Genomic DNA, 19,718 nt, shown 5'->3' with positions numbered 1-19,718 from the left:
TTCGGATAATTTCGGACGAACTGTCGTGATTGGCTCTCGAAAGCTTTGTACTAATGATCAGGTTATCGTATGGTAAAACTTAACTAACAGTGTGAGGGACTTAAAGGAGCATTAAATGCAAGGAGTGCATTATGTACAGAGTTCAGGGTTGCACACAAAGTGCAGTGTTTAGGGGGGCACTGTGTACAGAATTTGGGGGTGCGCTACTTACACAGTACAGAGTTCAGGAGTGCACTGCATACAGAGGGCAGAGTTAATTGGTGCGCTACACACAGAGTGCAGAATTCAGAATTCTTCCACAGCGGTTTAGCTCTACATCGTCCATCCACACATCACTTTCATAACTCTTCAGCTCTGACCTCTGCATGCAACCCCCCCACCCTCTACTGCCCCCTATCTTCTTCCCCCTCCCTAAAAGCTCCGCCATCTTCCACATGTCTTACTTTGTGCCGATGAAGTCCATTCTTTCCTCAACCACTTAGTTTACCCCCCTGGGAGTGGTTGCCCTAGGGGTGCTCTTAGTAACACTTGGGTGTGGGACCCCAATGTGTGAACAGGCACATGGTCACAGCCACCAAATGCTTGTTTTCTACACTGCACCTTTAAGGCACACAGAGTAGTATGGCTTGGTAGAACAGAGGGTCTGGCAGTAATCTTTCTTTGAGTTTAAAACCATTTTAATGTGTCTTTCTAATTAGGTTCATTCCATTATGAATAAATCCGCTTTACTTTTGCATCACCCTTTTTGAATCACACTGTATTATGACTTCAGCATACACCCATGCATGGCTCATATGTCAAAGACCAGCCTTTCTATACCTATTAACACAGAGGAACCCTTGAACTTTCCAGTCTCAGGCAACCCCTGCTAAAAATTACTATATCTACAGCTCATGGTACATACTAATGTTGGGTTGGTCAATGGGAAGAACGCCCCTTACACTTGTGGTCATTGGGAAGAACTATCCCCTTACAGATAGTTAAAAAGATCAATGGTGTCAGTGGGAACTTATCTAAGAGGCAGAAATTGCTCAATGAACCCCCTAGCAAACTTTGGAGGAACCCAAGTTGAGAAACCCAATTGTCAAATTGGTCATGCGACCAATAAGTATCCAGTGGTGTATGCACAAACGAAATGACTGCACCGGCCAATATTTCTTCAATAGAATGGTAAAAACCCCCAAAACAGTTTTGCTTCACCACCAGCACCTCTCCTCTACTCTACCCGTTACCCATATGTTCTTGTCCTCTGGCAGCGAAAGTTCTCCTCGAACACCCGTCACAGAGCAATGAAACCTCAGCACACTTTGCAAGGACAATAAATCCCGAGGAGGCCGCAAGGCTTCAGAGAAAATATTCTAGAACAATTCGCACAAATGTGACTTCTCCCTTTTAGTTTAAATGAGTGCCAAGGAACACAATTACTGCAGTCTTTCATTTGTGAAATCAAAAGGATGAGTCACAGGGCTATAAAATAGGGAATCCGACATATAGCGGTGTTCTTGCAAGAGGAGCATGCTGTGAAGAAACACACAAGCCGGGCATTTAAAGCCAATCTTATAGAGAGAACTAATGGGCTGCGCCATGCTTCAGGTTGCCCCCTGGAGCACAGAGCTTGCATGATATGCCTTACAAAAAAAAAAAGATAAAAGATGTTCACATAGTGTGTGAAAGGTTATTTCTTTTTTTCTAACAATATCTAAAAAACAGGGGAACAAGACGCCGATGCCTGCAGGCTTAAAGACAACCTGTCATAAAAATGGGTAATTCAATCAAGATGAAGAACCCGTTCCCGTTGCCTCCTCCGGGCAAAAAGTTTTCCCATGCAATGGGGCTTTGGTCATATACTGCAGGGGTCAACTGCTCATTTTTGTCTGGGGGACAAACTTACCTAATCCTCTGATTGTCCCTGCACAAGACTGGTCCCTGTGGCTACTGCTCCTCCGTGGTCTAGCAGTGGGCTGTTCCTGACATCATCAAGCCCATAGATCTGCTCTGGACGTTAAGATGTCAGGAAAAGTCTACCGCTGGATCGTGGGGTAGCTCTGTTTGCAGGTGAAGTGTAGGATCGGGGGGAGCAGGGGCGTTACTACAGGGGTTGCAATTGAAACCGGGCCCCATGCTCCAGGGGGCCTGTGCAGCTCCCCTGTACAATTGGATAGGAGGGGCGGCGGGGGCAGCATTTAGAGAAATCACTGTCCTCCTTCTTCCTCCTGTAGCTGTAGGAGGAAAATGGAGGAGATTTGTTCCTCTGTATGCTGCCCCCGCCACTCCTCCTATCCAGTTCGCTTGTGTTCTGCTGTCTCTGGGCCCCTCTGAGCTCCCCTGCCTCCCCACCACTGTGCCTCCAGCTTCCTCCCTCCCCTCTCCTGCCGGCTGCTCCAGGGGATGTGTCACAATAGAAAACCAGGAAGCGGTCGGTAAATATGTAATTTACCAGCTCCTTCCTTTTCTGAATGGACAGAGTAAAAGGGGCTCTTCCACTGCATGGTACGGCTCGGTATGGCTCGCTTTGGCGCTTTTCCACTGAATGGTACCGCATGGTACGTGTTAGAATGGTTCAGTACAGTTTGGTACAGCAGCGCTTTTCCACGACACGATATGGCTCGCTTAAACAGTACCACCTCGGTTGGGGTTCCAAGCGGGCCGTACCTATACCATATCCCACAATCCTTTGCATGCAGCCTTGATTGGTTGTCACTACTAGCCACTGATTGGTCAGAGAATCGTTGTAATACCACCCACTTACTACTTTAGTGGAAAAGCAAACCGAGCTGAGTAAAGCCTATACAGTGCCGAAAGGTGCCGACTCGTACCACGCAGTGGAAAAGCAGTTTCGAGTGGAGCCGAGCAGGGCCAAGCAGTACCGAGTGGAGCCGAGCAGGTACTCGCAGTGGAAAAATGCCAATAGTCAGTGACATTGTAAAAAAATAAAATAAAATGATAAAAAATAAAAACTACTGACACCATTGGGTGAACTTCCAGGATCGCAAAGGTCATACTTGCGACCGTGCCCTGGCAATTCACCACCGTGGGGAGGCCCCAAGATTGCAGGAAGGGAGCCCACTGCAGAACTTGTGAAAGGGTCCCACTGCAGGACTATAATAAAGGGTCCCGCATAGAGAGTAAAGGGCCCCAGGATCAGTGGGAAGAGCCCCAGGCTTAAAGGGAAGGGCCCTGGCCAGGGGTCTGGGGGCCCTTCATGGTTTCTTGCACCGGGGCCTTGAAGGATCTAGTTATGCCTCTGGGAGGGGGGGGGGGTATATCTTTCTCCTCTCCCTGGACAAAGCCAACAGTTGACTCATGCAGTGCGGACACTGCCCAACTGCATGGGAAAAACTTTTGCCCGCAGCTGGGCTTTAAGTGCCCGGAGTTCACCTCTAAAGCTAAAAAAATGTAGTCACCGATTACCGAATACATCTGCTTACAAACAGCCAGACTTTAATCAAATTGTACAGGATAACATTCTGTCCTGCTAAGCTGAGAGCCTCTGAGCCATATTTCATATTTTACCGCCGAGGTGGCTGATTTAAGGCTGGCACATAAATCTAAGCAGTTTTACAGAGGAGCAGAGCAGAGACTCGCGTTGTGTAGAAAACGTTGAAGTCTTTAGCAAACAACTCCCTCGGTGAAGGGTCTGAGACGGACGCGCTTTGAAAGACGTTTAAGTTGACAGGGTGAATGAACAAGACACATTATTGAGGGCGGCAGCTGGATTAGAGCCGCTTCTGTAGTCACTGTGATACCCAGGACAAGCGTCTGTGGAGTATGTCACCCCCAGCATGGGTCATTGGCTAAAACACACTCCAGATAGCAGTAATTTATCAGGCCGCGGTCAGCCGGCGCTAAGAGGGGTGGACTGTTACAGCAGCCGAGTGTCCGCTGGTCATAGTATTGCTCTGCTTGCTATCATTTTTTTTTTCATATTCAGTTAAAGCAAAAAAGATGCTTCAATTTTTTTTTTAATACTTTGGAAATGTCATGTCACATTTCTCAGAATATTTATGGCAGATCTAAAACCCAACTGCATTTTTTTTTTTTTTTTTTTATAAAATATTTGTTTTAATATTTTCTTTCAGTCTTTGTTGCATCACAGCGTTGCAAATCACCTGCAGTCTCTTGCTACTACTTACTGTCTACATGCGCTTGCTTTAGCATTGGCTGCACATCATTGCTCAGGACTGACTTCCTGATGTGTGTCACCCTGGAACACATGCCCCTGAGAGAGATTACAGGCATCTGTGCAAGACGGCATTTCATGGGGAATTTGTCAAAACCCGAGCAGACAGAAGGTGGAGCATCTGTGCATGACAACCAATTTAGCTTGTTGAAATGTTTGTGCGTATATATATATATATATATATATATATATATATATATATACATACACACACATACACACACACAGGGAGTGCAGAATTATTAGGCAAATTAGTATTTTTGAGGATTAATTTTATTATTGAACAACCACCATGTTCTCAATGAACCCAAAAAACTCATTAATATCAAAGCTGACTATTTTTGGAAGTAGTTTTTAGTTTGTTTTTAGTTTTAGCTATTTTAGGGGGATATCTGTGTGTGCACGTGACTATTACTGTGCATAATTATTAGGCAACTTAACAAAAATCAAATATACAGTATACCCATTTCAATTATTTATTTTTACCAGTGAAACCAATATGACATCTCAACATTCACAAATATACATTTCTGACATTCAAAAACAAAACAAAAACAAATCAGTGACCAATATAGCCACCTTTCTTTGCAAGGACACTCAAAAGCCTGTCATCCATGGATTCTGTCAGTGTTTTGATCTGTTCAACATTGCGTGCAGCAGCAACCACAGCCTCCCAGACACTGTTCAGAGAGGTGTACTGTTTTCCCTCCTTGTAAATCTCACATTTGATGATGGACCACAGGTTCTCAATGGGGTTCAGATCAGGTGAACAAGGGGGTCATGTCATTAGATTTTCTTCTTTTATACCCTTTCTTGCCAGCCACGCTGTGGAGTACTTGGACGCGTGTGATGGAGCATTGTCCTGCATGAAAATCATGTTTTTCTTGAAGGATGCAGACTTCTTCCTGAAGGTGTCTTCCAGAAACTGGCAGTAGGACTGGGAGTTGAGCTTGACTCCATCCTCAACCCGAAAAGGCCCCACAAGCTCATCTTTGATGATACCAGCCCAAACCAGTACTCCACCTCCACCTTGCTGGCGTCTGAGTCGGACTGGAGCTCTCTGCCCTTTACCAATCCAGCCACGGGCCCATCCATCTGGCCCATCAAGACTCACTCTCATTTCATCAGTCCATAAAACCTTTGAAAAATCAGTCTTGAGATATTTCTTGGCCCAGTCTTGACGTTTCAGCTTGTGTGTCTTGTTCAGTGGTGGTCGTCTTTCAGCCTTTCTTACCTTGGCCATGTCTCTGAGTATTGCACACCTTGTGCTTTTGGGCACTCCAGTGATGTTGCAGCTCTGAAATATGGCCAAACTGGTGGCAAGTGGCATCTTGGCAGCTGCAGGCTTGACTTTTCTCAGTTCATGGGCTGTTATTTTGCACCTTGTTTTTTCCACACGCTTCTTGCGACCCTGTTGACTATTTTGAATGAAATGCTTGATTGTTCGATGATCACGCTTCAGAAGCTTTGCAATTTTAAGAGTGCTGCATCCCTCTGCAAGATATCTCACTATTTTTGACTTTTCTGAGCCTGTCAAGTCCTTCTTTTGACCCATTTTGCCCAAGGAAAGGAAGTTGCCTAATAATTATGCACACCTGATATAGGGTGTTGATGTCATTAGACCACACCCCTTCTCATTACAGAGATGCACATCACCTAATATGCTTAATTGGTAGTAGGCTTTCGAGCCTATACAGCTTGGAGTAAGAGAACATGCATAAAGAGGATGATGTGGTCAAAATACTCATTTGCCTAATAATTCTGCACTCCCTGTATACACACACATACATACACACAGTATCTCACAAAAGTGAGTACACCCCTCACATTTTTGTAAATATTTTATTATATATTTTCATGTGACAACACTGAAGAAATGACACTTTGCTACAATGTAAAGTAGTGAGTGTACAGCTTGTATAACAGTGTAAATTTGCTGTCCCCTCAAAATAACTCAACACACAGTCAATAATGTCTAAACCGCTGGCAACAAAAGTGAGAACACCCCTAAGTGAAAATGTCCAAATTGGGCACAAAGTTTCAATATTTTGTGTGGCCACCATTATTTTCTAGCACTGCCTTAACCACTTTACCCCTCGCCCACCGTGCATATACTGCAGCACTCTGCCGCTGCTAGGCAAAGCAACATATCGTAACGGGGCCCCCAGTTGAAGTCGGAAGTGACGAAACGCGTCGGGAGTGGCCAGACGACGTACCCAGCTTACGAGTGTGGCGGAGGAAGACTTTCGGAACTATCTGATCTGGGGTGGAGCCATGTTTCAGTAGGATTGGTCGCTTACCTCATCGCCGATTTTACCTTATGCCTGTTTTGAATTCTACCAAAAGTGAGTGCAACTATATTGTATGTATATATATATATATGTATATATGAATAAAGTCCATGTCAGACATATTGCACTAGTGGAGGCTATTCTTTATCCCTACATGCTCGGGTGATTGAGTGGATTATCTATAGTGGATTGGACAGCGGAGTCAGTTCTAATTGGTCCATACATGCTTCATGACATCCTGCTGGTCCAGTGGTCTAAATGCGATCTTTGCTCATTTATGAGAATAAATGAGCATTGGGATCTGGTGAGTTGCCATTCCTTCCATTATCCCCGGCACTTGGTGGTGGAATATAGGTGATCCTTACAGACTGCACGATTTATCGGCTATCTATTGGACTATACATTATTTATGCTATATGCACTTTTGCCTGAAAAAGACTGTGGGACTCTTCTTTTAGTGATTTTTAGTGCTTTATACTGCTTTAAGCTGTATTTCATGCACTAGTCATTTGATGATCTCCACTTTCAGGTGTTTTTAGACAATTCTATATTGTTCTTGCGCTATTTATTTATCTACATATTGTCATCTTCGTTATTTGTTTAAGTAGCAGCATCCTATTTTATCCAGCTAGTAGCTGGTGCTTCCTGAAGCGCAGAGAGATTTCTACAGTTGTGGTGTGGTGCTGAGATTTATTGTTTCATCAAAGCAACATATCCGTACGTTGCTCCCTCAGCCACCTGTAGGGGGCGAGAGCGCACCGCCGGCGGTGCACTCCCGCCCCTGCTTGTTCTGTGGGGAGCTAGCGCGGGTGACCACTGTCCAATACAAGGGGGGGGGGGAAGGATTTGCCCTGCTGAATCGCCAGGATAACCAAGTCACCATATTAGGGACTCCCTCGTTCCCCGGCTCAGCCGGATCTGATTGTCCAGAGACTGCGGAGTCTTGTCCCATTTCGCCAGAATCTCCCTTTACAGGGACTTCATATGGAGCTGTGCAAACGGAACAGCCTTGAAAAAAGACACCATCAGCCCAGCAAACGCATGAAAGTCTGGAAGGATGACCATATGCTGGACAGCAGGGGACGAATTGCAGCCTGCAATTTCTGGAGCTTGTCCAAAGGAAGGAGCACTCTGGATAAGGCCGAGTCCGGAGTCAGACCCAGATAGTCCAGCTTTGTGGACGGAACCAGAGAAGACTTCTGAAAACTCAGAATCCAGCCAAACTTCCTGAGAGTTTGTATGGTGATTTCCAGGTTTTCCACCAGAGCAGCAGGAGACTGAGGTACACAATGAAAGGTAGAATCTGATTGGTTGCCATGCATAGCTGCTCAACAGTCTGTCTGCCACAGTTTTGATCAATTTCATAGATTGTGTAGTAACTTCCTGTGCAATGTCTGCTTGTAACCTCTATAAAGGGTTAGTGTGATGGTGACAACACAGGAAGAGACTGCTTAAACAGGAACTAATATTAGTTTAGCTCTAGTAGTGATTGGGCTTACATATTCTTTAACCACTTTACCACCGGAGGATTTTGCTGTCTTACATCCAGGCCACTTTTTGCAATTCGGCACTGTGCGAATTTAACTGACAATTGCGCGGTCATGCGACGCTGTTCCCAAACGAAATTTACGTCCTTTTTTTCCCCACAAACAGAGATTTCTTTTGGTGGTATTTGATCACCTGTGCAATTTTTACTTTTTGCGCTATAAACAAAAAAATAGCGTAAATTTTGAAAAAATAACAATATTTTTCACATTTTTTTATATGAAATTCCCCCCCAAAAAAATGTAAAAATCAAATTTTTTTTAAATTTTTGGGCAATTTGTTTTCTGCTACCTATGTTTGGTAAAAAAAAATCACAATAGGCGTATTTTGATTGGTTTGCGCAAAAGTTATTGCGTTTACTAACTAAGGGAAAGATTTCTGTCATTTTTGGTGTTTTTTTTTTTTTAACGAGTAATGGCGGCGATCTGCGATTTTTTTTGCGGGACTGCAACATTGCGGCCGACAGATCGGACCCTTGACTGACATTTTTGACACTTTTGGGGGTACCAGTGACATTACTACATTAATCAGTGCTATAAATATGCACTGTTACTGTAAAAATTACACTGGCAGGGAAGGGGTTAATTTTATTGGAGAGGGAGGGGTTAATGTATGCCTGGTGCTTACTGACGTGTGTGGGGGGAGGTGACTGAGTGACACAGGGACAGATCGCAGGTTCAGCTATGCTGAATCCTGCAATCTGTCACTGTCTGTCACTTAGGAGATCCGCCCGCTCTGTTTACACAAGCGGGCGGATCTCCAAACTCGATCGCCGCTGCTCCTCCCCTGGCCCGACTCCTGCTGTGACTGAATACAGCGGGAGCGAGCCTCTGGCGGCACACGAGCGCCGCCCACAAGGGGAGGAGTCCAGCGACGTATCTCTACGTCGCTGGACGGGAACGAGCCAATGTGCCGCAGTAGAGGCACAGTGAGCGGGGGTAAAGTGGTTAAAGGAGAAGTTCACCTTTAGTAACAAGTAGCCATATTTAGGGAGTAACATATAACATGCTACTAACTGAGCAGCCCCTGCACCCCCCCCCCCCTTGTGACAGCAGGCGGGGGATCTTCTCCTCACACCCGCAGTCACAATTTAAAAAAATAAAAATAAAAATGTTCACAGAGTTCTGTAAATGGCAGGACTACAACTACCGTTATCCAATGTGGCTGACGGCTTGCAGTTCTCGATGAATGAGCACTCTAGGTAGTTCATCGAATCTTTCTGTCATTCAGTAACTGCCTACCCGTACTAGGTACGGGCAGACAGCTACACTGATAGTCTGCAGGAGCCTCAGATGGCACTCGCTATCTGTTGATTGCGGGTGCAATGCTTTACAGGTTCCTAAACAAACATAAATAAATAATATTTGCAAATTTTTGCAAAAATGTGCATTTATTTAAATTTTTTTTTAAAAAGGTGATCTTATTCTTTAAAGCTGAACTTCAGGCATAGTCCAAATCTCATAGTCTGAAGTAGGGATCGCCCAAGGTGGCCAATATTACTGATATTTCGGAAAGTGCTTGTACTGGAGGGATGCCAGCAGCTATAGGCATCACCGGTACTGGCTGAGAAGCCGCTCGGCTGTCATTACAAGGAGCGGGAGGGGATGTCCCCCACGCCCTCCCGCGGCTTGCCTGCACGGCCGCTGAAGACCCGATCAAAGCCGCATTCGGCTCTGATCGGGTCTCCATGCAAAAACCTGGACGTGATGCCATGACGTCACTTCCGGGTAAAAAAACGACAGCGTATAGCTTCAGGTCCACATTCAGCAGGGATATCACCCTTAAATTTTGGGGAACATCGGGTGTTTTACCTGGCTTAGGCAAAGTCCCTATAAGAGCATTTAACATTTCTTTTGGCGGACAGCAGTCAAAACAGCCAAACTTGGCGTTTTGAATGCTTTTAAGTGCAGAGGAGGGGTTTGGGGTCTTTTAGACCTCCAGATTCCTCCACAAGAGTACCTGTCAAGTTAAAAAAAAAAGTTTTAAATGTACGAAAATATTGGCCCATATTGGCCGATACCGATATGCAATGGCCGAAATATCGGAATCGGCAAAGAAAAAACGATATTGGTCGATCACTAGTTTGAAGCTCTTCTCTGGCTTTGCAAGTCTCCATTTCCAAATAAAAAATACGTAAAGTGTCAAGGTTTTGAGATTTGTATTAAACAGAACAATACTATACATGTAGTAAGAAGTTAAAGACACTGCCTTCTGTGACTTACCCAGCAACTTAGCGATTATGTACAGCGCTTGTCCCCACAGAAAGATCTTGCCATCCCGGCCACAGTTACTTGGGAATCTTTTCTGGCTGTTCGGGTTAAGCTTCTCAGCCTCCACAAAATCTGCTGGAACATGGTAATATTCTGGGACAATAGGCAACCCTACAAGAAATAAATAGAAACATATAAATACTCAGAACAGATTATAATATACGTGTCACAAAAGGTAAAAAAAAAAAAGTGTTAAAAGGATAACAAAAAGTTGACTCCTTAAGTATTCAAGCCTGTAATTCCCAAGGAGCTGGGTACTGCCTCTGCACCCAGTATGGTTGTTTTTATTATACACTCACTGGCCACTTTATTAGGTACACCTCGCCAGTACCGGGTTGAACCCCCTTTTGCCTTAATTCTTCATGGCATAGATTCAACAAGGTGTTGGAAACATTCCTCAGAGATTTTGCTCCATAGTGACATGATAGCATCACGTGGTTGCTGCAGATTTGACGGCTGCACATCCATGATGCCAACCTCTCATTCCACCACATCCCAATGGTGCTCTATTGGATGAGATGTGCTGAGTGTGGCCATTGGAGGACAGTGACCTGATCTGGTGAGTGTGGAGGCCATTGGAGTACAGTGACCGGATCTGGTGAGTGTGGAGGCCATTGGAGGACAGTGACTTGATCTGGTGAGTGTGGAGGACATTGGAGTACAGTGACCGGATCTGGTGAGTGTGGAGGCCATTGGAGTACAGTGACCGCATTGTCACGGTGAAGAAACCAGTGGTGAGATGATTGGAGCTTTGTGACATGGTGCATTATCCTGCTGGAAGGAGCCATCAGAAGATGGGGACACTGTAGTCATAAAGCGATGGACATGGTCAGCAACAATACTTTAACCACTTTAAGACTGGGCCTATTTTTGACACTTGGTGTTTACAAGCTAAAATCAGTTTTTTTTTGCTAGAAAACTACTTAGAACCCCCAAACATTATATATATATATATATATATACAGTGGGTACGGAAAGTATTCAGACCCCCTTAAATTTTTCACTCTTTGTTATATTGCAGCCATTTGCTAAAATCATTTAAGTTCATTCTTCTTCCTCATGAATGTACACATAGCACCCCATACTGACAGAAAAACACAGAATTGTTGACATTGTTGCAGATTTATTAAAAAAGAAAAACTGAAATATCACATGGTCCTAAGTATTCAGACCCTTTGCTGTGACACTCATATATTTAACTCAGGTGCTTTCCATTTCTTCTGATCATCCTTGAGATGGTTCTACACCTTCATTTGAGTCCAGCTGTGTTTGATTATACTGATTGGACTTGATTAGGAAAGCCACACACCTGTCTATATAAGACCTTCCAGATCACAATGCATGTCAGAGCAAATGGGAATCATGAGGTCAAAGGAACTGCCTGAAGAGCTCAGAGACAGAATTGTGGCAAGGCACAGATCTGGCCAAGGTTACAAAAAGATTTCTGCTGCACTTAAGGTTCCTAAGAGCACAGTGGCCCCCATAATCCTCAAATGGAAGACGTTTGGGATGACCAGAACCCTTCCTAGAGCTGGCCGTCCGGCCAAACTGAGCTATCGGGGGAGAAGAGCCTTGGTGAGAGAGGTAAAGAAGAACCCAAAGATCACTGTGGCTGAGCTCCAGAGATGCAGTCAGGAGATGGGAGAAAGTTGTGGAAAGTCAACCATCACTGCAGCCCTCCACCAGTCGGGGCTTTATGGCAGAGTGGCCCGACTGGAGCCTCTCCTCAGTGTAAGACACATGAAAGCCCGCATGGAGTTTGCTAAAAAAACACCTGAAGGACTCCAAGATGGTGAGAAATAAGATTCTCTGGTCTGATGAGACCAAAATAGAACTTTTTGGCCTTAATTCTAAGCGGTATGTGTGGAGAAAACCAGGCACTGCTCATCACCTGTCCAATACAGTCCCAACAGTGAAGCATGGTGGTGGCAGCATCATGCTGTGGGGGTGTTTTTCAGCTGCAGGGACAGGACGACTGGTTGCAATCGAGGGAAAGATGAATGCGGCCAAGTACAGGGATATCCTGGACAAAAACCTTCTCCAGAGTGCTCTGGACCTCAGACTGGGCCGAAGGTTTACCTTCCAACAAGACAATGACCCTAAGCACACAGCTAAAATAAGGAAGGAGTGGCTTCACAACAACTCCGTGACTGTTCTTGAATGGCCCAGCCAGAGCCCTGACTTAAACCCAATTGAGCATCTCTGGAGAGACCTAAAAATGGCTGTCCACCAACGTTTACCATCCAACCTGACAGAACTGGAGAGGATCTGCAAGGAGGAATGGCAGAGGATCCCCAAATCCAGGTGTGAAAGACTTGTTGCATCTTTCCCAAAAAGACTCCTGGCTGTATTAGATCAAAAGGGGGCTTCTACTAAATACTGAGCAAAGGGTCTGAATACTTAGGACCATGTGATATTTCAGTTTTTCTTTTTTAATAAATCTGCAACAATGTCAACAATTCTGTGTTTTTCTGTCAGTATGGGGTGCTATGTGTACATTCATGAGGAAGAAGAATGAACTTAAATGATTTTAGCAAATGGCTGCAATATAACAAAGAGTGAAAAATTTAAGGGGGTCTGAATACTTTCCGTACCCACTGTATATATATATATATTTTAGCAGAGACCCTAGAGAATAAAATGGAGATCATTGCAATATTTTTTATCACACCGTATTTGCGCAGCAGTCTTCCAAACGCAATTTTTTTGGGGAAAAAAATTCACTTTTTTTGATAAAAAAAATAATAAAACTGTAAAGTTAGCCCATTTTTTTTCCATAATGTGAAAGATAATGTTATGCTGAGTAAATAGATACCCAACATGTCATGCTTCAAAAGTGGGCACGCTCGCGGAATGGCGACAAACTTTGGTACTTAAAAATCCCCATAGGCAACAATTTAAAAATGTCTACAGGTTACCAGCTTAGAGTTACAGAGAAGGTCTAGGGCTAGAATTATTGCTCTCGCTCTAATGATTGCGGCGATACCTCACATGTGTGGTTTGAACACCGTTTACATATGTGGGCGGGACTTCCGTATGCGTTCGCTTCTGCGCGCGAGCTAAGGGGGATAGGGCTCTTTGATTTTTTTTTTTTTTCCTATTTTATAATTTTTACACAGTTTAATAAAAAAAAAAAAAAAATGTTAATTTTTATTCCTATTACAAGAAATGTAAACATCCCTTGTAAAATAAATAGGCATGCCAGATCCTCTTTAATGTGAGATCTGGGGTCAACTACACTAAAAAAAAAAAAAAAAAAAAAAAGTGTTGAAAAAAAATCGGCCCTTTAAACCGGTTGCTAGGCAATGACGTTTGACGTCACTCCGGTCCTCCAAGACCATAGAGTCGAGTGAGGGCCATCTTACCCTCACTCGACTTCCTGTCTCTGAGTAACCAGGACCAGATAGATTTCCCAGCTGCCGGTGGGTCCGGAAAGCAGGGAAAACGTCCGGGAAGCGGCGGGAGGGGACCCTTCTTCACTGAAAGGGTGATCCCATGGCGAATCCACCGCTGGGACTACCCTTATCTGAAAGCCAATCGCCCGCTGTTTTCAAAAATACCGGGTTTATGGCAGAACCCCGGTATTTAGAATCAAACGACCGACGTAAAACTGCAGCGGGCGGTCGGTAAGTGGTTAAATATATCATAGCTTAAATGATGCTCAGTTGGTACTAAGGGGCCCAAAGTGTGTCAAGAAAATATCCCCCACACCATTACACCACCAGCCTGAACCGGTGATACAAGGCAGGATGGATCCATGCTTTCATGCCAAAATTCTGACCTACCATCTAAATGTCGCAGCTAAAATGGAGACTCATCAGACCAGGCAACGTTTTTCCAATCTTCTATTGTCCAATTTTGGTGATCCTGTGTGAATTGTAGCCTCAGTTTCCTGTTCTTAGCTGACGGCAGTTGCCCCCGGTGTGGTCTTCTGCCACTGTAGTTCATCTGCTTTAAGGTTCGATGTGTTGGTGTTCAGAGATGATATTCTACATACTCTGTAACGAGTGGTTATTTGAGTTACTGTTGCATTTGTATCATCTGGAACCAGTCTGCCCATTCTCCTCATGCCACGTTCAAAGTCACTTGAATCCCCTTGTTTCCCCATTCTGATGCTCGGTTTAAACTTCAGCAAGTCATCTTCACCACATCTAGATGCTCAATGCAATGAGTTGATGTCACGTGATTGGCTGATTAGTGATTTGTGTTATCAAGCAATTTAACAGGTGTACCTAAAAATGTAGCAAGTGAGTGTATATGTATTTGTCAAGACCTGAATCACATGCTGGTGGCACTGAGGTTTGCCTGGGTGGAAAGTTGTAGTTCCAGAGTAAACCAGTGGGTGTCTCCCAGCAGCCGGCAGGTTCTAGTAATCAGTCTCCACCTGATGCAGCAGCCGGCAGGTTCTAGTAATCAGTCTCCACCTGATGCAGCAGCCGGCAGGTTCTAGTAATCAGTCTCCACCTGATGCAGCAGCCGGTAGGTTCTAGTAATCAGTCTCCACCTGATGCAGCAGCCGGCAGGTTCAAGTAATCAGTCTCCACCTGATGCAGCAGCCGGTAGGTTCTAGTAATCAGTCTCCACCTGATGCAGCAGCCGGAAGGTTCTAGTAATCAGTCTCCACCTGATGCAGCAGCCGGCAGGTTCAAGTAATCAGTCTCCACCTGATGCAGCAGCCGGTAGGTTCTAGTAATCAGTCTCCACCTGATGCAGCAGCCGGCAGGTTCTAGTAATCAGTCTCCATCTGATGCATCAGCCGGAAGGTTCAAGTAATCAGTCTCCATCTGATGCAGCAGCCGGCAGGTTCTAGTAATCAGTCTCCAGCTGATGCAGCACCCGGCAGGTTCTAGTAATCAGTCTCCACCTGATGCAGCAGCCGGCAGGTTCTAGTAATCAGTCTCCACCTGATGCAGCAGCCGGAAGGTTCTAGTAATCAGTCTCCACCTGATGCAGCAGCCGGCAGGTTCTAGTAATCAGTCTCCACCTGATGCAGCAGCCGGCAGGTTCTAGTAATCAGTCTCCACCTGATACAGCAGCCGGCAGGTTCTAGTAATCAGTCTCCACCTGATGCAGCAGCCGGCAGGTTCTAGTAATCAGTCTCCACCTGATGCAGCAGCTGGCAGGTTCTAGTAATCAGTCTCCACCTGATGCAGCAGCCGGCAGGTTCTAGTAATCAGTCTCCATCTGATGCAGCATCCGGCAGGTTCTAGTAATCAGTCTCCACCTGATGCAGCAGCCGGCAGGTTCTAGTAATCAGTCTCCACCTGATGCAGCAGCCGGCAGGTTCTAGTAATCAGTCTCCACCTGATGCAGCAGCCGGCAGGTTCTAGTAATCAGTCTCCACCTGATGCAGCAGCCGGCAGGTTCTAGTAATCAGTCTCCATCTGATGCAGCATCCGGCAGGTTCTAGTAATCAGTCTCCATCTGATGCAGCAGCCGGCAGGTTCTAGTAATCAGTCTCCATCTGATGCAGCAGCTGGCAGGTTCTAGTAATCAGTCTCCAGCTGATGCAGCAGCCGGCAGGTTCTAGTACTCAGTCTCCATCTAATGCAGCAGTCGGCAGGTTCTAGTAATCAGTCTCCAGCTGATGCAGCAGCCGGCAGGTTCTAGTAATCAGTCACCACCTGATGCAGCAGCCGGCAGGTTCTAGTACTCAGTCTCCATCTAATGCAGCAGTCGGCAGGTTCTAGTAATCAGTCACCACCTGATGCAGCAGCCGGCAGGTTCTAGTACTCAGTCTCCATCTAATGCAGCAGTCGGCAGGTTCTAGTAATCAGTCTCCACCTGATGCATCAGCTGGCAGGTTCTAGTAATCAGTCTCCACCTGATGCAGCAGCCAGGAGGTTCTAATAATCAGTCTCCACCTGATGCAGCAGCCAGGAGGTTCTAATAATCAGTCTCCACCTGATGCAGCAGCCAGCAGGTTCTAGTAATCAGTCTCCACCTGATGCTGTATCCTTCTTCTGCTGATGCACATTTGTGTCGCTGTTTTGATTTGCTTGCTGTGCTAAGTCTGATGCTTTTGCCATTTATACTGCTCTTGATCTTGCTCTGGCCCTGCATCCTGTACGCTGCTGCCTTACATCTGCTCCCTTTGTTCCTGACCGCAGTCCTGAACCCCCCTTCCTTGCATCTCTGGTATTCCCTGTTACCAGTGTTCTTCATCTTGTATATAGTTTGTTAGGTTTCGTGTTACTTAGGCATTTTGGTAATAATGTTGTAGTTCACTATTACTTTTCTGGGACATCCCAAAATTTGGGGTTTTCTTTTACTTTCTTTTTTAATGATAATGGTAAACAGGAGAAATAGAGAGGGTGAATACTGCTAACAGGAACATAGACAGCAACAAAAAAAACTGACAGAGATTCTAATTCCTCTCCACTCTATACAAAACTAAGAAACAAGTTTGCCTTTAGTTCTACTTTGAATCACAAATTAAGCAAAATGAGTTTGGAGACAGCAGGCAAGGGCGAGAACATTTGTCAGGGTTGTTGCTAGAGTGATTTCCACTCATTTCCTGTTCTGATGACTCTCTTTGTGGCAGAATAAGATAAGTTGTCACCGGGGCCGGTACAAGGGGTGGGCGGAAGGGACGGATACCCTGGGCGGAACAGTTTATTGTATGAAAGGGGGGGGGGGGGCGCAGGTGAAGTACTGGCAGTGTGCTGCCAAAAGTTTTCTGGACAAAAGTTTGTGACTTCCACAGGCCATGCTGTAAGGATGTGCCAAGTGCGCTCCTGCACCCGGCACAAGCCTAGGACCCAGCCTCCATTTCCCTGTCAGGCGGAGCAATCGCCACCTGACAGTCGCTTCTGAGTCCCGGCACTGCATGACATCACCAAGAGACTGGTTGGGAGGATCATAGAGAGCAGGCGGGCAGCGAGTGAAGTGTCAGTGAAGAGGAGGAACCAACCAGGCAGCGAATCTCAAAAGTAAGCAGAGGGGCATCTACTAATTAATCAGCTAACTTGGGGGGAGGGGTTGGAGAGGTTAAATAATTACCAATGATATTTAAAATACAGGCATACCCCATTTTACGTACACTCAGGAGTACGGACACAGCTTGGTCAGCTTGGCATGGCACTACTCCCGGTTTTTAACCTTGGCATCTATAGGAAATCTTGGTCAGCTTGACATGGCACTGCTCCCTGTCCAACATTGGTTTCTATAGGAAATATTGGCCAGCTTGAGATGACACTGTTCTCGGTTTTTATCTATGGGAAATATTGGTTTTGAAATTACACTGACTTTTTCTTTATACTCAGGGGGCGCAGTATGCCATCTTCGCCCTGGGCACCAGATGACCTTGTCCCGGCACTGGTTGTCACTGGAACAGGAAGTGTGGGGTACTCACACAGGGGAAGATTTACTAAAATTGGAGCACTCAGAATCTGGTACAGCTGAGCATGGTCATCGCTGACGAAACGCGTAGAGGGGAGACTAAACATGTGATGTCCTCGCGCACCCGGACATGACAGTCATTTTCTTGGTAGGAAACAATCGGTTTCGAGGAGACAACTGCACTTTTAAAATCTGGTAAATGTGAGTTTTATTCTATTGGAATAAAATAAATTTTATTAGAAAGTACTACCTCATGAGATGGATGTCCCTTTTGTATTTTTGAGCCTCATGTGCCTCTGGAGAAGTTCGGAGTGGATTTCATGTATTTGGCTTGAGAATCCTTAGGAATCGAAAGGTGCCTGTGTCCTAACAGCTAAAGGATAGTGTCAAACTCATTTAACCTTCCGTATACGGGGGTCCACATCCTGGGGTAAGAGGCAGTGTGTTTGGTGTTGGTGGCGGCTCTACTTGGACCTTTTCACTCACATTCCATTCGCACTTGCTTCTTCATGTATTACTGGATCCTTTTAGAACTGTTGGACTTTTTTTTAAACATCAGCGCTGCACCGTTTTAGGATTATTTATGTTTTTATGCGGTTATTCCTGCATATGTGCTAGCAGTTGGACTTTTTGACTTTATAGCAAAATAACATTTTTGGTACCCAAGCACAATTTTTTTTATATATCATCAGCTGCGCATGGTAGCCAATCAGCTTCTAACTTCAGCTTCTTCAAATAGGTTTTGACAATAAGTCTACATTCACATTGGTTCAATTTGACAAGCAATTTGACATGCCCGATGCTGCACCGTTTCCCAAATGGTGCTGCACCGATTCCCAAAAGTAGTTTCTGTATTACTTTTGGCAATTTGGAGGGGAGGGGTGGTTTCCATGTGCAGGAAACCACACAGATGTATGTGAAATCACCCCCGAAGTCGGACTGAAATGCCAGCTTGAAATCGTCAAGTTCAGCTGAACGATTTCAAAACAGCCTCAGTGTGAACCTGGGCTCAAACCTGGAAGCTGATTGGTTAACCGCTTCCTGACCGCCCGCCGCAGTTATACTGCGGCAGGGCGGCCCTCCTGCGCGAACCGATGTAGGTATATGTCAGTCGCGCGCCTGCAGCAAGGGGGTGAGCGTACGCCGCTGACGGCGCGCTCCCGCCCCTGCTCGTCAGCGGGGACTCCGATGCACGGGGCAGGCGGCTCCGATTGCCGCCTGACACCTGCGATCGCTCCCCGCTGAGAGAGAACGGTCGGCTGTTGTAAACACATCTGACCGTCCTTCTCCCTGGAATGATCACAGAGCACCTGTGATCCTTCTATATAGGATCACTAATCTCTGTGATCATTTCACATGCCCCGCCCCCATACAGTTATAAACATGCCCCTAGGTACATATTTAACTCCTCAATCACCCAGTGTAAACCCCTTCCTTGCCAGTGTCATTATTACAGTAACAGTGCATATTTTTTTTAGCACTGATTACTGTAGTAATGTCACTGGTCCCCCCAAAAGTGTCAGTTAGGGGTCCGATCTGTCCGCCACAATGTCGCAGTCCCGCAAAAAAAAAAAAAAAAAAAAATCGCAGATCGCCTCCATTACTAGTAAAAAATAAATAAAATAAAAAAGATATCTTTCCCATAGTTAGTAGATGCGATAACTTTTGCGCAAACCAATCAATATACGCTTATTGTTTTTTTTTTTATACCAAAAATATGTAGCAGAAAACAAATTGGCCTAAAATGTTAAAAAAATTTTGATTTTTAAATTTTTTTTTGGGAATGTTATATAGCAGAATGTGAAAAAATATTGTTTTTGTTTTTGCCCAGAATTGTCGCTCTTTTTTTGTTTATAGCGCAAAAAATAAAAACCGCACAGCTGATCAAATACCACCAAAAGAAAGCTCTATTGGTGGGAAAAAAAGGACATCAATTTTATTTAGGTACAGAGTAGCACGACCACGCAATTATCCGTTAAAGTAACGCAGTGCCGAATCGCAAAATAGGGCCTGGTCATTAAGGGGGCAAATCCTTCCGGTCCAGAAGTAGTTAATATGCACAGCTGCACCAGTTTTAGTAAATATCCCCCA

The 19,718-nt window shown here is 45.2% G+C and overlaps 1 protein-coding gene across 4 annotated transcripts in view; it reads right to left on the bottom strand.

The window, feature by feature from the left end:
• The window catches only part of PHKB (phosphorylase kinase regulatory subunit beta), a 415,971-nt gene that overhangs the window by 151,116 nt on the left and 245,137 nt on the right, over window positions 1–19,718 (bottom strand). For all 4 annotated transcript variants that reach the window (XM_082269952.1, XM_082269953.1, XM_082269954.1 and 1 more), the window contains one exon: window positions 10,239–10,397. In XM_082269952.1, coding sequence (XP_082126078.1) covers window positions 10,239–10,397 — 159 coding nt within the window. The remainder of the gene's footprint in view (window positions 1–10,238; window positions 10,398–19,718) is intronic.

The sequence above is a fragment of the Pelophylax lessonae genome (assembly GCF_965119305.1).
Source record: "Pelophylax lessonae genome assembly, chromosome: 10".
Lineage (NCBI taxonomy): Eukaryota > Metazoa > Chordata > Amphibia > Anura > Ranidae > Pelophylax > Pelophylax lessonae.
The sequence above is the reverse complement of the archived record's forward strand: the minus strand, read 5'-3'. Positions and strand labels throughout refer to the sequence as shown.